Here is an 18,351-nt window from a genome sequence, read left to right as displayed (position 1 = left end):
ACCCACTGGACTAAATGATTAATCATTAAAAATAATTCTAATTGATAATGAAAATATTTGTTAGTTGGAGCCCTAGTGTAACTTTGTATTCCTACAGGGAATGGGCATACACACCAATCAACCCATTTGTCTTATTTAAGCTTCCCTTGGAGCACCTTTGATTCCTCGTTTGCAGTTTTATCGCCAACTGTGAGCCAACTGAGTTTCGACAATGTGGGAAAATAAAGCCTGCAGGAAATCAGCTGGAATCAAAAGAGGGAATAAGGAGGCACCATGCCATTCCAAGTACTATTTATATCATTATGAGGTTGGTGGATAATGTGCAGTCGGGCAAGAAGTGGCATGAAATCACCTCTATGCAGAGAGAGCTGGGCTGCAGCTCCGTAAGGACGCTTACAGCAATGACCAGTTTACCCTAACGATGAAGGATTGAGACAAAGCTGTCTCTGCACTTTCATGAGCCTTGAAACTGTGCGGATGTACACATGGAAGCCCTTAAATCCCTTCTCTCTTCAGATATTTCACAATAAGAGCCCTTAGTAGTTTATACCGTATTTTATCATTTTGTGAAATTCACGCTACTTCTGGTATTAAGGATGTTCATGCCTTCAGCCTTTTTAATGAAGGGGAGCCATTATTTGGCTTGTCAAGGTAATTTTGTAACATTCTCTATCTCTCTACCTGCTTCGTGCCACAATATGGATTCTATTTGTTCTGGAGTGCTTCATCAAAACTTGTCAGTGTTATATCAGAGTCATATTTTATTGCAACTATTGTACAACATTGTCTATATTTTATGACCTTGTCTTGCCTTGACCATTTTGCTGTAAGTAGCTTTCTGAAAATATACTGTATTTGCAGTACGTTTTTTTTTCCTCTTGTCACATGAATTTTAATTTCAGGAGGCTCTGGCTCTTTCTCTGCAAATGTTTGAATTATTAAAGTGTGGTTTTTAGAAGGGAGCAGAGACATTTGTGGAGATCACATATTTTTGAATGATGGCCTATAGGCATAACGTTCGTTTGTTGGAATCAGGCAGCAGCCGCAGCCACCCACAGAGGCCAGTCTTTTTTGTAGAACAGAGAAATGCTGCCTAAAGTTGCTTTTCTACTTAGAGAGACCCCTGTTTGAAAAGTTTACATTTTATGCCATTGTAACAGAGGGAAATAATGAAGAGAAAGAGTTCTGACCATCAGCTAGATCAGGCTGTATTCATGTACACTGAATACAAAAAAACATTCACAGCAGTTTGATTGGGTTAAGTTGTTTACATGTTTACATACAGAATTGACAACTCATAAATGAATATATAAATAAATTCAACGGCATAAAAAATGCTAAGTTAACTGCTCCAACCACTGCAACTTCTGTATCAACTGAAAATTATGCAGACGGGTATCGGTTACCACAAAATGACAACCCCTCCCAAACAGAAAGCAGCTGACATGAATACACGATAGAATATCTTTGGATTTTGGGCTGTTGGTGGACTAAACAAGCAATCAGAAGACTGCTTGTTTATGTAGATCAGATTGACCTTCAGCTCAATCTGAAGAATGCAAATAATAATCAACAGATGAATCAATCAATGTACGTGATGGTTGCAGCACTGCATCACATCACCACATTGTCATACACATTGTAATATAATATGTTGTCTGACCAGGCCAAGTCATTTGTCTTGGTTGAGAAATATGAAATACAATTTGTTATTACATGTCATCACACTTTATTTGGATCATTCAATAATTGGGTTACTATAGTAGTACTATGGTATACTTCGAACACTTCATATTAACCCCCTCTTTTGCATTTATAAGCAGTATATTAACAATTAATACATAGTTTATAACACTATGGCACACTTTGGTAGAGTTGTAAGCACTTATAAGGACATTTCCTTCTACTAGCCCACTGCAATTTTATAGTGTGTAATAAATCAATAAATTATTAAAAACTGTAACCTCCACAGGTTAGAGTTCAACCTGTAATTTTTATAATTGTTTATAGTGAATAAAATCAGATATGTATGTATTGGCTTATTAAGCATTTATGCTTTTACACATGTAAAGCAGGTTTTATAGTTTTAACAAGGATATATGTGGAAGGAAGTTTTACCTTGCCACTGTCGCCATAGTGCTTGCTCATGGTGGGCCTCTGTAATAACATTAGAAAGAGTACGGTCTAGACTTGCTCTATTTGTAAAGTGTCATGAGATGACTATGTTAAAGCAGCCATGATATGTCGGTATGTGACTTTGATATTTACAGTGTGAACAGAACCTGATAAATAGTATGTACAGTAGAATGGTGTGCTTATGTTATATACAGTCTAGTAGTGATCAGATGACTCATAAAACAGGCCGATATTCAGTGTCTATGTGATGGTTACCAAACATGCAGTATTGTCTAGCCCTGGTTACATTTTGCCAGTTTATTAGCCTTTTGGCATGAGTCCCTGATTAAATATATTTTTTCTTCTTTCACATCACTCCACCAAATTGGACTCCCCTCCTCTTTAATCAGTTCTTGTAAAAACTAATGATATGAGAGAGCCTTTAAGAGGTTACCCATTATGAACCTTACAGCCTGTTACTCCACACAAGGCGTGCATATGCTAACACGACGCCACACAGGTCCACTTAAATGGCAAACACATGTAGATGAGCTTCCGAGGGACAGTCTGAGGTTGTAAATCTAGTGTGGGAAGGAAGACTTGAATGCTCTTATTACGTGTTTCTCAATTTATGCATTTAAGTCTTTAAGGTTTTTTTTTTTTTTAAATACAGAACAGTAATAACGATTTCTTTGGTTAATATGTCTACTCATCTGATACAAAACTTTGCAATTTTAGGGTTTCCATTTTAATACATTGGGGTTGGTTGGTATTCTGATAGTGTTTTTATAACAGGGCAATGGAAAGGTTCAAGGTATCACATTCAGGATCGTGATGTAATTTGCATTCCATTTTCTGTTAAATGTCACATTATGCCTGCTATTTATGAACAGTTGAGTATGACACTGTCGCTAGCAGTTGCAGTAGGAGTGCTAATTGTACAATTGCACCCTCTGGCAAGTGTCAACAGCCACTCCAGTGGGAAGGGAGGGAAATGAAAAAGATGTCTCCTGCAGCTATTTGGCAGTTTTTCAGGATCACGTCCTATTATAATCATAAGTCACAGCTGATTTGGAATATGTGAACAGGATTTGCATTAAGAACTTTTAACAAAGGATAGGAAGACAAAAAACACATGCCTTGTAGTTTCCACTGGTGTCCAAAGACATTAAACACAGCAAAACACATTTCTGTCACTGGCACTGCGTCAGCATGGCAGTGACCGAAATTAAGCAAATTAATTAATTAAGCTAAACAAAATTGGAAAAAATCCCCCATAAAAATTAATGAATCATGCTTGTCCTTTTGGCTAGAAAACTAGAAACTAGAGACCCAGTAGCCTAAATACAAAACTGTGTTTGTGTTCTGTTGGATTGATAAGAGCACTCCTGTTATATTTGGATGCATTTAAATTTCTGTAGCATGTCTGCACCAGACATCTAATTTTGTGTAATGTGAGTTTTAAGATGTCATGTTTTATCCTGCCTTAACCAAGCCGGGAAACTAATGGGGGAGTCGTCAACATTTGGCCCTCACAGTTACACAAAACATTAAAACTGACACATCTATTTTTGTAAAAACTGAGATAATAATTATATATCATCACATAGGGAGACAGTGTCATGGAATAATTGATACCATCCAACACTGATACTTATCAGACCAATAGAAATTTTGACACACAGCTTTTTGATCAAAAGGTCAGAGCTGTTTCAGACTCCTGGGTGGGAAAGAGTATGACTAATGCTCTAACCTCTTTCAACAAATACCAAAAAGACAACTGAATGAGGCACCATTCACTCTGAGCCCAGTCTCCTGTGATTTCGTATAATTTGCACCATTGTCTTCAAATTCAAATGCCCTGCGCACAATATGTTACAAAGTTGTTTTTCCAGAGTGGAAGAATAACATGAATGAGATACAGGTTGTTGTTCTTCAGAAGAGAAATAGTGGTCTGAATAGGCACAATTGTGACATTTTGGCCCCATTCACCGCAATCACACGGCGGCCATTTTCCTTTGACATCACACTCAGGGTGGGAAGCTTAAATGCTGTTGTCAAAAAGATAATGTCGCACTGCCGTGTTCCAGGTTGCGAAACTTCACTCCTCCCATCCCACCTCCATTTGGTCCTAATTATTTTTTTTGTTCCAATTTCTTTTCTAAAGAATTAATTTAGGTAATTAAGTTTACCACATGTGTGGCATTCTCCCAACACCTCGTCATAGACACTGTTGACCCATGTTTAAATGGCATAAATGGCAATTATATACGACAACATATGTAAATATATACGTCTATATATATGCATATGTACACATGTATGCACAGCAAATTGATAAAGTAGTGAAAGTAAAGTAAAGCATAATACATGTCAGTGTTCCTTGTATCCCAGGAATGTATCTTTGCCTTCTCCCCCCTCAGAGGGATGAGATGAGGAGGGGTGACCGGCAGGCACACAGACACACTTGCTCTCTAAGGGGGTGTGAGATTTTGTCTTATTGCAAGCTATGATCAATTAATTTGTAAATGTAATGCATATTTACTGTTTCATGAGCTATTGAAGAAAAAAGACATCCCATCTTTATCTTTTATGGGCTGGCAGGTCTGTGTAAACTGTTCCTGTTGGTTCAGTTTCTATTGTAGCAGCATCAGAATCAGCATGTTGACCCAAAGCTTCACATTCTTCCTAGAGAGGGGATTAAACATCACATATCAATTAGTGTAAATTAGATTTCTCATTGCCAAGTCAGTTCCTTTGTTCCTCATTTCCTATATGAGTTCTCGTTGAAATCCAGGGATCATCCTGAGCCTGGGATACTGGCCCTTAAAAGGGTCCGTGCTATGTCGGTGTCATGCATGGTCAGTTGTCACTAAACTGTCCATTGGTCGTCCTTGAGTCCTGGCAGGCCTGTTTGTGACTCCGAGGTCAAGTGAGCCACGAAATCAGGAAATGGTCTATATATTATATATATATATATAAAAAATAAAATAACTATACAATAAGAGGCTTGTATAAAGGTTCAAGGTGTCAAGGTTCATTACTTTCTCATTGAAAGAGGTAAAATTGGAGTCAGTTATTTTGTGAAAGATATAAAACAATGTATTATCATCCTCCTTATCACGCTACAACAGACCAACACTCTCTCAACACCAACGTGTAAGCGAGATTGTTTTACATACGTGAAATGACACTTTATGACAATTTTATGAGGATGTAGTGAGACTAATATGTAGCCAGCAATGATGTATCCAATGTACAAGTTTTTGTAATGGCTGCTAGATGCTGACTCCCGAACAATGTCTTCATGTTGAAGTGAATAGGAAAACCTCAATATTCTCGCATTAAATACAAAGTGAAATGTTTTCACAAAGTCGTCATATCTGAATCTGAATCTTAGTCAAAACTAAAAAGGTTGGCTGATTTAAAAAAATGTAGCCAAATGGTACACCACACAGTGCAGCATACTAGCCATACATTTTAAAATATCATTATGAATCTTTATCACAGCTACAGTAAACATGGTATTTGACATCAGTTAAGTTTGACTACAATCACGTCAAATCACCTTGACACAACTCCTGGATTCGAACCCTTTTTCTATCCGGTTCACTTTATCTACAGCCAGCCGTAACACTGCCATCAAGAAGCTATCTTCCACTCACAAACCATGGTGAAAATCAATTACTGAAGACCCTGCATACACAGTATATAAACTACAGCAGCATTGCATTATGAATAAACAATGGCCTGTTGGAAAGGCTTCATTTGAGTTGACTGATTTCTATTTTACCTCTAATATAATGAGATGGTGCCAATATCAGTCCAAACCGAGTATAATTAATCATCTAAAAAGGGTTTTCTCATGATCATTACATTGAGTCCATTTTAATTTACATCTTTGTCTCTTACTGATGCCAGAAAAAATCCCCTCCTGCGACCAGTGGCCAAAATACTGTCCAGTAGAAATAATGGAATAATAAAAGTGTTTACAACAATTCGATCATACTTAATCATATTAAAATGCAGTGTATTGCATCAAGACAGGCCCGAACAGAATTCCGTTAAATCAACAAGTGCAGGTTTTGATTACATATAAAGACGTTTGCTGAGTCAGTGTCAGAAGGAAAGACACAAACACAAAAACAAGTGACATTTTCTCACATCATTGGCATTGAGGACATTTTGTGAGACTGAACACAAGCTGAGAAGACTTGCTGCTGCAGATTTTTGCACTATATGAAATCACAAACCAGAGTGTTGGTTCCCTTCTGTGGCTTTGGTAATGAGTTATTCATGCTTATAAAATGTTGATTAATTGAACTGTCTCTGGCCACAGAAATAATACACATGAACTCTAATTTAGGGTGACTTTTCCTTTCCTCAATTAGTAATTATTGGGTTATTTCATACAGCAAGCCATTACAGGCAGTCAAACACTTATCAGTCTAATTTCTCATGCAAAAATAAAAGTCAATAATAGAAAATTAGAAAAATGTACTTCAGTTTTGTGGCACCTTTGTAGCTATGAGTAATCACAGCATATTGATGCCTTTTACCTGTTACTCAGACATGACCCACTATTCCCTAACACAACTATGAAGGACAAACTCATTTTGTTTTTTTATCAAAACAAGCATAGGAACCCAGTTGTGGAAGCGGAGTGTTAGCCTGCAGAGAAGAGCTGAGGGAATGTCCTGAGCTGAGATGAGAGGATCTGCGGGGAGCCGACATGACAAAAAGCAGAACCCCGTGTTGCTCGGATTCCAACGGGGTCCCAGAAGACAGAACAGAGAGAGATTTGGATTTGAACACAGACACGGTCTTATAGTGGTACACAGTGCACAGCAGGGCTGGGTAGTAGGATGATATATGCCAAGAGAAGATGGAAATTTATCAACTGTTGGAAGAGTTTCCATAGTGTTTCTAGTGACTAAGCTATGTCCTTGCAGTATGTGCGGTTGTATTAAGACATTGTGTGCACTGTTGAAAATCAATGAGCTGGACTGCTTCATCAGAGTATCGGATTCAGAAGATTTTTTTGCATCAAAAGCTAGTACCTTGATTTTTCAGGTATAACATTCATTGAATCAGCCAACATCAGACATTCCAATCCAATTAATTTATCTATAATCAACCTTTGAATTCAAGGATTCAAAGGTTTATTTGTCACATACACAAAGAATAATGTGTATTAACAATCTGAAAATGTACGTACAGTGTGTCACAGTTCTAAAGCAAACTATACACTATCCTTCTGAAGATGTAACTATACATTTATATGCAATGGATAGAGGTTGTGGTTCAGGGGTGTGAAGTTTCTGCGATGCTTCTTCCCAAAATCCAAGCCCATTGGTTTTGCTATCATTTAGTAAGAGGTTGTTGGCTCTGCTCTCCCCCACTTCCTCCAATTAGGCCTTCTCATCATTGTCGGTGATCCAGCCTGCCACTACAGTGTCATCACCACACTTGACGATAGAGTTGGATCTGTTCCTGACAACTTATCAGCCAATCGGACAGAAATTGAGCGGGTTTCTGCACCGCACGAGAGGACATGAAAAATGCTTTGATTTTTCTTTTACATAATCCAAAAAGGTAGGAAATTGACAAAAGATGTCAATTTATCTGCCAACAAAAATTTTTTTAATGGAAAATTAAACTGATAGGCAATACAAGTGTCGGAGAGGGTCCTGTTCCTACGGGTCAGTCACACAAAAATCCATAGTGTTTTGGACAACGCCTAGGTGCTAGCTGTTAAAACTAAACTAAACTGTCATCACAAACCATCATTTATTTATGTGTTGTAATAACAGTATTCGCATTAATCACTCAAAATCAGCAGGGGGAGGCATGTAGGAGCATCTCTCTCTCTCTGTCCCTTCACTTCCCTGTCCCTCCCCGTCTGTCTGCGGATTTCTAAAATGGGGGGAAAAGGGAATTAGGGCTGAAAGTTTTATTAACAACCACAAAAAACAAGCAGGCTAAGAAAATTAACTAAGTGACGTCTTCTGTCAATCATCAATCTCCTCCTCTGTGTTTCAGTAATATAGACAGCGTCCCACACCTACACTCGCACCCCCGAATTTAGATAACATTATATGTTAAAACCAAATTCATTTACAGATTTTGATAGTGACAAAGGAGGTGCCGGATCAAATCAAATAGGTGCCGGTCCAAATCTGGGAGGTCCCGGATCCTGTTCCGGCAGGATTTAAGCCCTGTCTGCAGGTCTGAAGGACAGCTGTAGGGGAAAAGCAAAGGAAACTGTGGCCAAAACTGCTGAGGCCTACATGTCTTTACCTGCACAGGAATTGAAGAGATGGGGAGAGTTCACAAGTTCAAGTGTGAGAGAGGAAGAGAGAGCAAGAACTGTGTGCTAAACTGTGTGTGATAATGGAGGGAGGTTGAGAAAGTAGGGAGCGAGGTGAGCCTGTGCGCATAAGACAGGGAAAGTTAGATGATGCATATCTCGGCTGGAAAGATCCTCTTAATATTCTGTTGTCCATGGCGCAACACTACTCTGTATTCTTGTTCATGTTCATGATAATCACTGAAGCTTTGTGTAATGAAATCTATTTCTATTATCATGAACATGCTACAAGATGCTACATGCTACATTCTTGCTGCTTTTGTTGCTAAGCAACATGTAGCCCTTCCAAACATGAAAGAAATAGATTTCAAAATTGGTCAAGACTTAAAATAAGAAAACCTGTAATCCAAGCACAATCATATACTCGTCAAGTTGATATCAGCCTTTTCATGTTTAGAAGGGCTACATGTTGTTTAGCAACAAAAGCAGCAAAAATTGTGCGGCTGAGGAGCTAATAAAGGTCAATCATAAAAAATGTTTTTATAGTATTTGTAACAAAAGAGAAAGATGGAATATAACTTATACAACCAAATAAAACAAGATTTTTTTAATTTGATGACATGGAAGTCGTGTATGGTATTAGTGGAATAACACGAGTAATGGATGAAGCTGTGGCCACGTCCTCAATTACGCTAGCAGAACATAGCTATATATAATTCATTAGATGATACATGTGTCCTAACAAGGGTAAGACATTATTTCTTGCTTTATTTAGTTTTTGTTCCAGACATGTGGAATAGAATATATTGTACTGCATGATATATGCAGACAGAGACTCGGGCATGTGGGGGGGGGGTTGGGGGTGCTGCTGCTCGTCCTAATGTGGCCATGCATCACCTGCATGAATCACAATCATCATAAATCACAACACTCAAGCGCAGATGAACATGCACTTAGATAAATATGCGCACACACCGAGCATTTCATCAGGGACATGCTCAGTTTGATCGCAGCCACATTTCCCTGGATCAGATTTCCTCTGGGAGATCTTTGAGCTCTACCTTTAGACCACGGTTGCCAACTCTCGCTCAATGCATACACACGCAAAATCCCTTTGTGTTTAACTTCAAATGATGTTCTTTTAGAGCGGCTTACTCTCGCTGGCCCACTTACATGTGGGTCAGTATATCGCTTCTAATGAAATAGGCCTATATTTTGTGTTGTTACAGACAGGGGTAGTGTAGAGGGTAAACGCACTTAAGCTCAGTTGAGATTATTTCCTTTTGTCTCACCCAACACACAGACATCTTCATATTAGCAACTGAAAATATTTGAGCTGCACAAAAGTATACTCATTTGCTAGAACTCCATAATATGGCTGGCTGGTACTGCTGTAGTACAAATTAAGTGATGAGGTTACTACAATTAAGTGTTCGCCCTTTTACACGCCAATCAAACTGCCTCTGTTCGCTGTGCATCCAGCGACTACATGCAAATTGTAATGATGTGTTTGTGGTATTATATCCACACAGTTTCCTTACCATCACTTTTATTGGTATCCTGAACATTTCTGATTGCATTCATTGCAAAGTTTGCATTTTAAATATTAGTCATAAAGAATGGCTGGAGGCAGAATATTGCACTTGCTGTCAACATTTATACATTCATATGTTCATGCTCTCAACACTAATATTAATTTGGGTACACATCACTTATGCATGTAAAAACGGGGGACGGGGATGCATTTCGACGAGAACAAATAGTTTGTGCAATATACTGTCTGTATGTCATTCTTCCCAGATGTCTGTTGAAATAAATGAGAGCCACAAGTTAGATAAAAAAAAGACAATTAAGATAATTGAATGTTCTCATGATACATGTATTGCATCACTGATGTGTTGTGTTAATAGTCAGGCACGACTGCTGTGACCTTGCTGAAAACAACATTAGAAGCCTTTAATGAATGGCTTTTTGTCAGACCATTAGCAGGAAGTTCATTAATTTACCTTCTATTTCCACTGAACACTGTCTCGTTATCAAAGAGAAGATCCCAATTACCCCAAACCAACTTCTACAGACGCCTTTGTTCACAGCGGCTTAGGTACTGTCATGTTCTTTTTACCGGCTACTGACACATCAAACAGAAATGAATCAATACTGCAATTTATTAAGAAAGAAATATAACTGGGTATTGATTAATCAGATGGAGCATGTGTTTGCGTGTCAGAGAGAGAGAGAGCTTCAGAGAAAGTGTTAGCATCTGTGTTGCAGAGATCAAGAGTATATACAGGCATCAGCTCCTGAGAACGAGTTTCCTTGTGTTTGTATTTGAGCAGAAATAAGCTTGGCTGTGGTGCTTTCATTTGCCATCCTTTGTCTGTATCGCATGTCGAGATCAGACCTGATCCATGTCTGCCATGATCTCGGAAAGTCTTGATGGAGTGAATGAATCTAACACAGACGATGCAAGAACACACTAGACGTATGCACTTACTGCGTAGACCTTGCTATGTTTTCCAGACCAAAGCTGCAGTATTTCAATTATCTCACTACCTTTACTATTCACAAAGAAGTGACACATGCAGTCTATTTCCTTTTCATGGTCTTTAGGGAAAGAAGGGCACATGCAACTTCACACGAACACATGGGCAACGGGGTGGGGAGATAGAACAGCATAATTGGAGCCCTGAGTGGAGTAAGAGGCTTGTGGTCCCTTTGAGAGTGGCTGGCATATGTTTGTGCTACGTCCAGCTGTCCTGACTGAGAGCAACCTAATTACATCATGTCCGTATCCTGCTAATTAGTATCCTAATTAAAAACACATAAAAGGCGTTAGAGGGGGCGGATGGATGTAGGGACAGCTCTGGACATGTAACCTGTGTTCTTGAAAAGAGCAGTCTTAGTCTTAGTGACCAGTTGTCCTTTGGAATGCCTGCAGAGAAGGGGAACAGCATTTATAATTGTGTGCCTTTCAATTATGATTATTAGTGTTGTTGTGTATGCAGTGATTTCAAAGCGGTGTGGACAAACCAACACAGCTCAGTCATGTGTATGAGGTTCATTGTTTCCAGTCTTTACAGATATTCAGCCAGACTGCAGGTACTTTGTCAAAGTTACAGTATAATGCTTCAGCTTATTAGGTTGGTATGAATAAAACTGAAAGACCTTGAAAGATTAGTGCAAAATGTGTAAGATGCAGTAAAGCTCCGTGCCGTCTGGTTTCTTTCTTCTTTCACTCTGCTTTATTTAGTTTTAACGATGATGAGAAACCAACTAAAGACTTGTAGCAAGCCAACCTCCCTCTAAAATCTCTCCATAATGAATATTCATGCAAACAGAACTTCTAGTTAATCAGATTTAGAGAACTGAAGGACCCCCACGATAAGCTACTTTTCAGTTACTGTATTGCGTTTGTGCTTTCATACAATTCTCCCTCAGATTCCTTCATGTGTGGGTCTGTTGCCCAAAAGAAAAGACTTGCACAAACTCAGAATGTCTAGCTGAAGAAATGTCAAATAATACAGAAGACACAGCTGAATGCCACCGTAGGAAAAAGACAACATCAATAATCATTTCATCCTCAAATTTGTCCATTGTAACATTTTTTTTTTTGTGAAACAAAAACTCATGAAACAACTTAGTCAAACCCACAGCTTGTGTAGTGTATAGTATAATGCAATAACAGCTTGCACAGCCCGTAGCGGTCAGCTGGCAGTAAACATGGGAGCAGTATAGTGTGTAGGCGGTAGTGTTAGCTCAGCTACCCCCGTCGGTCATGTCACCCTCGCCTTGCGGGTCGTAGCGGTCCATTGAAAGTCTCCCCTGTACGAACGCATACATCGAAAATTACACCTACATTTCCAGATCCGCTCTTATAGCAAGCACTATTGCACAGAGGCATTTCCAATAATATCATGCACAACTGTTCATAGGTTGTATGCGGGCCTTCAGAAAGCATCAGGAATCATTCAAGCTTCCCATGTTGTCTCTTCGTACGGTGTGTTTCCAGAATGCACACACCACCACAGATGACAGTTGTAGACTCGCAAGCGAAACCCTCCGAGGCTTTCACACCACAGGTTGGACGCTATGCATGTAATTCATCTACTGTGACAATGTGTTAGTGGACTGACCATGGGTCGTGGCTACATCAGCCAAGTAATCTAATCTTTGCCTATCAAGGGAAAGCTGTCCAGTCTGAAACCACCAGGATCACCGCCGGCTTCTCTTGTCTTCTTTTTCTAACAACTAGAAGCTCATGCGGGGGTAAGAAAGGCAACGAGAAGCCTTGTTTTGCTATAGGGCTTGTGCAAACACAACACTCCCAAGGGTAGATTTTTATGGGACAGTGGGTGTGTTTTCTTGAGGTAAACAAATCCTCTTTCTCTGCATAACTCAGACTCAAATTCAGGCTGTATCTTGACAGCTATTGGCTTGTCTCTGGACATCACATTATCCGCAGCATTTCTTCTGCGTGAAATGTGATGTGCAGGCAGAGGAGGCAGAGGAGATTCCTTGTGGCCCAGTGACATAGGTTCTCAGAGATCTTGAACAGTATATAAATAGCCAACAGCTACAATTCTACCCCATGCTGCCGTCCTGCATTAGTGGGAAGGAAGGACCCCTGACCATAGTTTTTGCCAAGTTTATCCTGGGCCCTTGCCAACTTGTCATAACTCCCACTTTGGCTAAAACCGAGGAAGCTACCTTGGCCTTGTTATAGGAGATGAAGAACTCCCCTACTTTTGTGCAGTTTTCATGGAAGTAGAAGCAGTATTTTCAGAGGCCAGTTCCCTTTCTACCACTGCAAAGTTCAACTTCTGGGAGAGTGCAGAGGTGAAGCACTAAAGCTCCTTTTGGCTGGGCAGCAGCATGTCTTCCTTGTCGCCATAAAGGAAGTGAGCAGTCCATCTTGAAGTAATGAGGACTGGCGGAGTCTGGGGACAAAAACATCTATAGCCATCCTGTCCTTTCATGCAAAGTAATGTAAAAAGCACTGTCTCCAACTTATGGCTGAAAGCCATTAGACAACTAATGGCTGTTTGCAATGCAAGTGTTTGAAGAGGTGTGAGCAGCAGAGTGAATTACAATCCTCATTTAACCAAACACTTGAAGAAAATCACATTGAAGGAGCATAATGAGTGTTCGCAAATAACAGCTCAGATGTCCGTGACCACGAAGCAAACATTTGAGCTGTGCCGAAAAACAACTATATAATACATTATGACAGCATCAGAACTGAAACTAAAAGAAACAGGACAAATTAAGTAAAACGGTGGGTCAAGGTTTACCATCAAATAAAGCACAATAAGCCACACAGTCAGTTGACCCTGTGGCCACTATCGTACAAGCAATGCAAACCTGCAGTCGCTCAACAAGGGATGTGAAGATGATGTCTTGAATTCAGATGTCAGAGATGTGACTGCAATTAATTCATATTGCTTCCATGCCACTGCATTTGACTGCACACTGGACTGATTCAGGCTCTACAAAGCAAAGTGTGAAAATGAACATTTTGAACATTTTTAAAACTACGCAACTGGCAGAATGTTGGATGACCTTTAACATGTCATAGATTTGGACCAAATGCTAAATAAGACTATACAATATACTGTATGTACAATTCATACAGTCATTAGTATAACTTGCCATCGTTTTCTCACGTCATCATAGATTTCTTGTACCCTCTTGTATTTCCATAGTTATGCCAAATGAACAAGCCGTCATTGTCAGTGCATGCTCCATTACCAGTTGCAATGGGGCAAAACGTGTCTATAATATTGATTATACTGTGTAATGACAAAAATTAACTGGGTAGATGATCTACTCATTTCATCGTTAGGATGATTTAGGTGTTTGTCTGCCTGTTCAGAGAATTGTGTGCCTCTGCTTCTGTGTCTGTGTTGCCTGCTTCAGAGTTCCTGTTAATGCGCATGTGTTCTCAGCACAGCCTGAGCTTTTGCTGCAAGTTGTTGTCACTTTTTGTGCTCCGTTGAAATTGTCTAAGGCATGGCAATTTGTGCAGCCGCCCTCACTTCACTCACATCCACCTGAGAGGCAGATAAAGAGTTGAGTGAAGGCTTATCAGCCTATTTGATAACGCTTAAATAAAAGTTCTGCTCAGGGCATACTCGTCTGAGCCCTATGTTACAGAGATCTGCTTCACACTGACAACAATCTCGGCTTGAGCAGCAAAAAGTTGAGCCGGGCATAATTTCGAGCAGATTCTGAAAGCTTTAACAAAAAATTGCTTAGCCTGGCAAAACTCACAGCGTTTGTGTTATTAAGGCAATGTGGATTTACCTGTAGCCAAGTCGCAAATAGGCTCCTTTAAAGGTTAAGTTGTAAAGTAGAGGGATTCAGAGCACAAACGCTCAGAGGCAAACTTGGATATGTGGGCCGAGTGTGCCTCTGCCTCTTTCAGTGTGGGGATCAATTCAAAGCTTGTAGCACTTAAATGAGAGGAAAATGTCAAAATCTCTTACTAATTTGCGACATCTCAACAAGCTGCAGTTGACCTGTGGGAAAGCGCTGACATTTAAAGGTCCCGAATCATTCACTTGTCATGATTTCTAATTTACTGTTCCTAGTGATACAAATATGCTGTGTGACAGGAACGAGCCTGTTTATTTCAAGTAAATGCATTTTAGACTGATTATAGGGGTGTAGCCACACATTACATTGGGAAGACGTTGAAAATGTAATAATATGTCTTTTTTGCATAACTGAAAATGTATTGAATCATAACATGATGTTTTCTTCACTGCTTTATATTTACATATGGCTGTATAGTCCGTGAATGTAAAAGTTGCTCCCATGATTCTTTGCATCCTTTTAAAGTATTTAATAATAGCTCATTTGGCCACTCTTCTAACCCCTACACCGTCAATATGGCTGTCGTCTGAAAAAAGAAAATGCTCTTTACGTGAAAGCTGGTCCCTTTGAAGTAATCAGAAAATATACTATAGACTAATTGAGTTTTGAATATATGTAAATATGTAAATATGGCAAATGTACCCTCAACTTCTGGCACGAGTCATGTTCTTAACTTACGTACACTGACATAGTTATATATTTGAGCCGATCAGTGCTTGACTAATTGAAACATCTGTTGTTGGGAACAACGTGACATAAAGTGACATAATGTTTAGTTGAGCTGGCTCAACTGAACACGCTTTTAAAAAAAAAAATAATAATAATAATTTAAGCTTAGATTGACTTTTCAAAATGAACACTTGTAAGAGTTCTGTGTTGGGCTTTCATTTAAAAGACATTGGGCGAGTCACTCCACCTCAGCCTTCTAAGATATCTGAGCACATGGGATTTCATCATCTGCTTAATTGCTTACCCTAATTTGCTTTGCTGGCACTGTCACAGCCCCATTGTACTGTTATCAAATCACTGGGCACTGTAATTAACTTTACATTGTAACCACCACCTCTGTAACTGGCACAGACCAGCTGTTAAATGGTTTTAACTTTGTTTCTTTCCCTTGCCTTGCAGAATGAGTACACGTGTCCACGCCCTCTACCTGGTTCCTGGCTGGGAGATGTGTCTACCATTCGTTAACCCCCCCCACCCCCCACCCCCCACCCCCCAAAAAAAGGAACTGCTTTGGATGGTGCAGCAAACCACATGGAAACAGGGATACAAGAGAGAGAGACATATGCAGAGAAGCCATCAGGATCCTACTCCCATAATTCACATTCACGGATGCATTTAAAAATGGTCCTCCACGCTAACAAGGGCAACCACTGACCAAGACAAAGAGGAGATAATACTGTCTTTTGCTTTTTCTCAAGATTTTATAATGTCTTTTTTTTCAGCCTATGGTCTTTGGTCATCAGCTTCGCTGCATCCCATCGTGCTTCATCACTACACAAACACTGACACAGATGGTTGTGGAAATGCAGTCCTATGGTGAATAGCAGAGCCTCGGAGGAAGACTCATGAGCACTATTGGATGGTTATAACCAACATGAGAGCTAATTGTACAGACTATAATAGCTTATTGTCTCCATGAGGACAACGTGGCATTGTTTTAAACACAGGCAAAAACTGTACACATTCAAGAGGCTTTAAAAAGTGTAAACTGAGCAATGAATCATTAATGAAAACGCATTGAACGAGTGGCTCTGACCGCTCTGCTAACACAGCTGTGTATAATTTAAAGTGGGTTTCCATATTTTGATTCCATATGAAGCATCATGTTGACATCTTTCAATCTCTTTCAGTTTTTTTTTTGTTTTTTTTTCAAAGGAAGACTAATCAAAGGCTAGGATGGTGTAAATGTGCCTCACTGGAGCAGAAAAATATATATAAAAAAGGAGTTTCTGTGCACCTGTCAGTAGAAAGGAATCCGCTCCATCAGGTGGAAATCAAGTCAGCAGCTGGAAGATTGTTTGACGCCGGTGAAAAAGTTGCCAGAGGAAAGCAAACTATCCCCCAGCCAATGACTGGAGAAGTTTTTTCTGTTTGTTTGCTTTTTTAAAAAGTTTTTTCTAAGTTGTTTCTAATTGCAATCAAACCTCGACTATGTAGTTTGATTTGGAGGACAGAGAGGGCAATCAGACGCAAAGGAGAGGGAAAAAGAAAAAAAGCTCCTGTCAAGGGTAAAATGTAATTTTCTGAAATTATAATGTTGTTAATGTTGTACTTTATGAATATGTGTTTCTGCCATTTTCAACACCAAATACCAAAGAGCCAAATGGAGCATTTTCTTGGCTTTTGGCTCTCCCGAACATGGGTTGTAACCAATCAAGGATTTACCGTCCTAAAAGAAGTCCACAATAAAAATCAAAAAGAAGCCTCAACCTCCCCTCACATCCAGCAGTGCTCCGTTACTGAATTGGCTTTTTTTTTTCCATGTGTGTAATGTGTACGTCTTTGTGAACAAATGATCTTGCAGCGACAGTCTTCAGTAGGAAGATCCTGTCTGAAAGATACCTTCGAGCACTGTTTACATTTTATGACTTCTGTTGAATACGTGCTTCACTTTCCTTGAAACCTTCGGCCCGTGTCTCCCCTCGGAGAGACTGCAGATGTTTGCTGTGCGCGGCTCCGCGTGTGCTTGTGTTTCATCCATTATGAGTTCTTAATTATATTTGAGATGCATTGAGTTGTGAATTGTTTGTTTCAACCTTCAAACATAACCTTTCTACACTGGAAAATGCTCATTTTCTTTTGTACATTTCCGCTTCCCCGCCCCCCCTCCCCCTCTTGGATTTGTTGATATTTAGTAAGCAGCTGTATTCTTTGTTCACTTTCAGCAGTATGTTTTATAATGAAAATAATAACTTTATTGGTGAGCGATATGAATTGGTCAAATTAAAATATTCATCAATCATTTTTTTTGTGTTCAAGCTCTATGTGTGTGTGAAGCATTTCCTTATTGCGTGTGTGTGTGTGTTTGTGTGTGCGCGCTCTGCTGTCCACTGTAATTTAATAAGCTTGTACCCTGTTCCACGTCTCCATTCACGGCCGTTGGAATCCGTCCCGCTCCCCACCAATCTCCACTGACGAGGCTGTCACATCACCATTAGCCTCATTAATTTAGAGAGCAGAACATTGATCTCCATTCGACCGTTCTGTTCACGGTGACGCTCACTGCGGGTCCCACCAGCCCTCTAATTACGCTTCCTGTGTAATGTGTTGCATATGTCACGAGGGGGGCCCTGCTTAGTGAATTTGCTCCACGTTCGCTGCTCTCGGAACATGTCAAGCTGTCAGCTCAGAGGTCCAGATGGCCAATCTGCCCGGCACTCCCTGTGGTATTTTCATGTACTCTCTACCTTTTCCCCCTGCTTCTACACTTCTCCCTCGCTCGTCTCGTCCTCCCTCTCTGTCGGGTGCCCACATCTCGCTCCCTTTCGGTTTCTCCCCATTATTTATGACGTTTCTGGTCAGTCTCCTGCATCTCTGTTTCA

General features: G+C 39.8%; 1 protein-coding gene across 1 annotated transcript in view; it reads left to right on the top strand.

The window, feature by feature from the left end:
- lrrtm4l1 (leucine rich repeat transmembrane neuronal 4 like 1) overlaps nt 1-15,994 on the top strand; it is a 29,777-nt gene extending 13,783 nt beyond the window's left edge. Inside the window, exon 3 of the mRNA XM_070925105.1 lies at nt 15,929-15,994. Coding sequence (XP_070781206.1) covers nt 15,929-15,994 — 66 coding nt within the window. The remainder of the gene's footprint in view (nt 1-15,928) is intronic.
- Nucleotides 15,995-18,351: the final 2,357 nt, after the last annotated feature.

The sequence above is a fragment of the Enoplosus armatus genome, chromosome 18 (assembly GCF_043641665.1).
Source record: "Enoplosus armatus isolate fEnoArm2 chromosome 18, fEnoArm2.hap1, whole genome shotgun sequence".
NCBI classification, from domain to species: Eukaryota; Metazoa; Chordata; class Actinopteri; order Centrarchiformes; family Enoplosidae; genus Enoplosus; species Enoplosus armatus.
The sequence above is the reverse complement of the archived record's forward strand: the minus strand, read 5'-3'. Positions and strand labels throughout refer to the sequence as shown.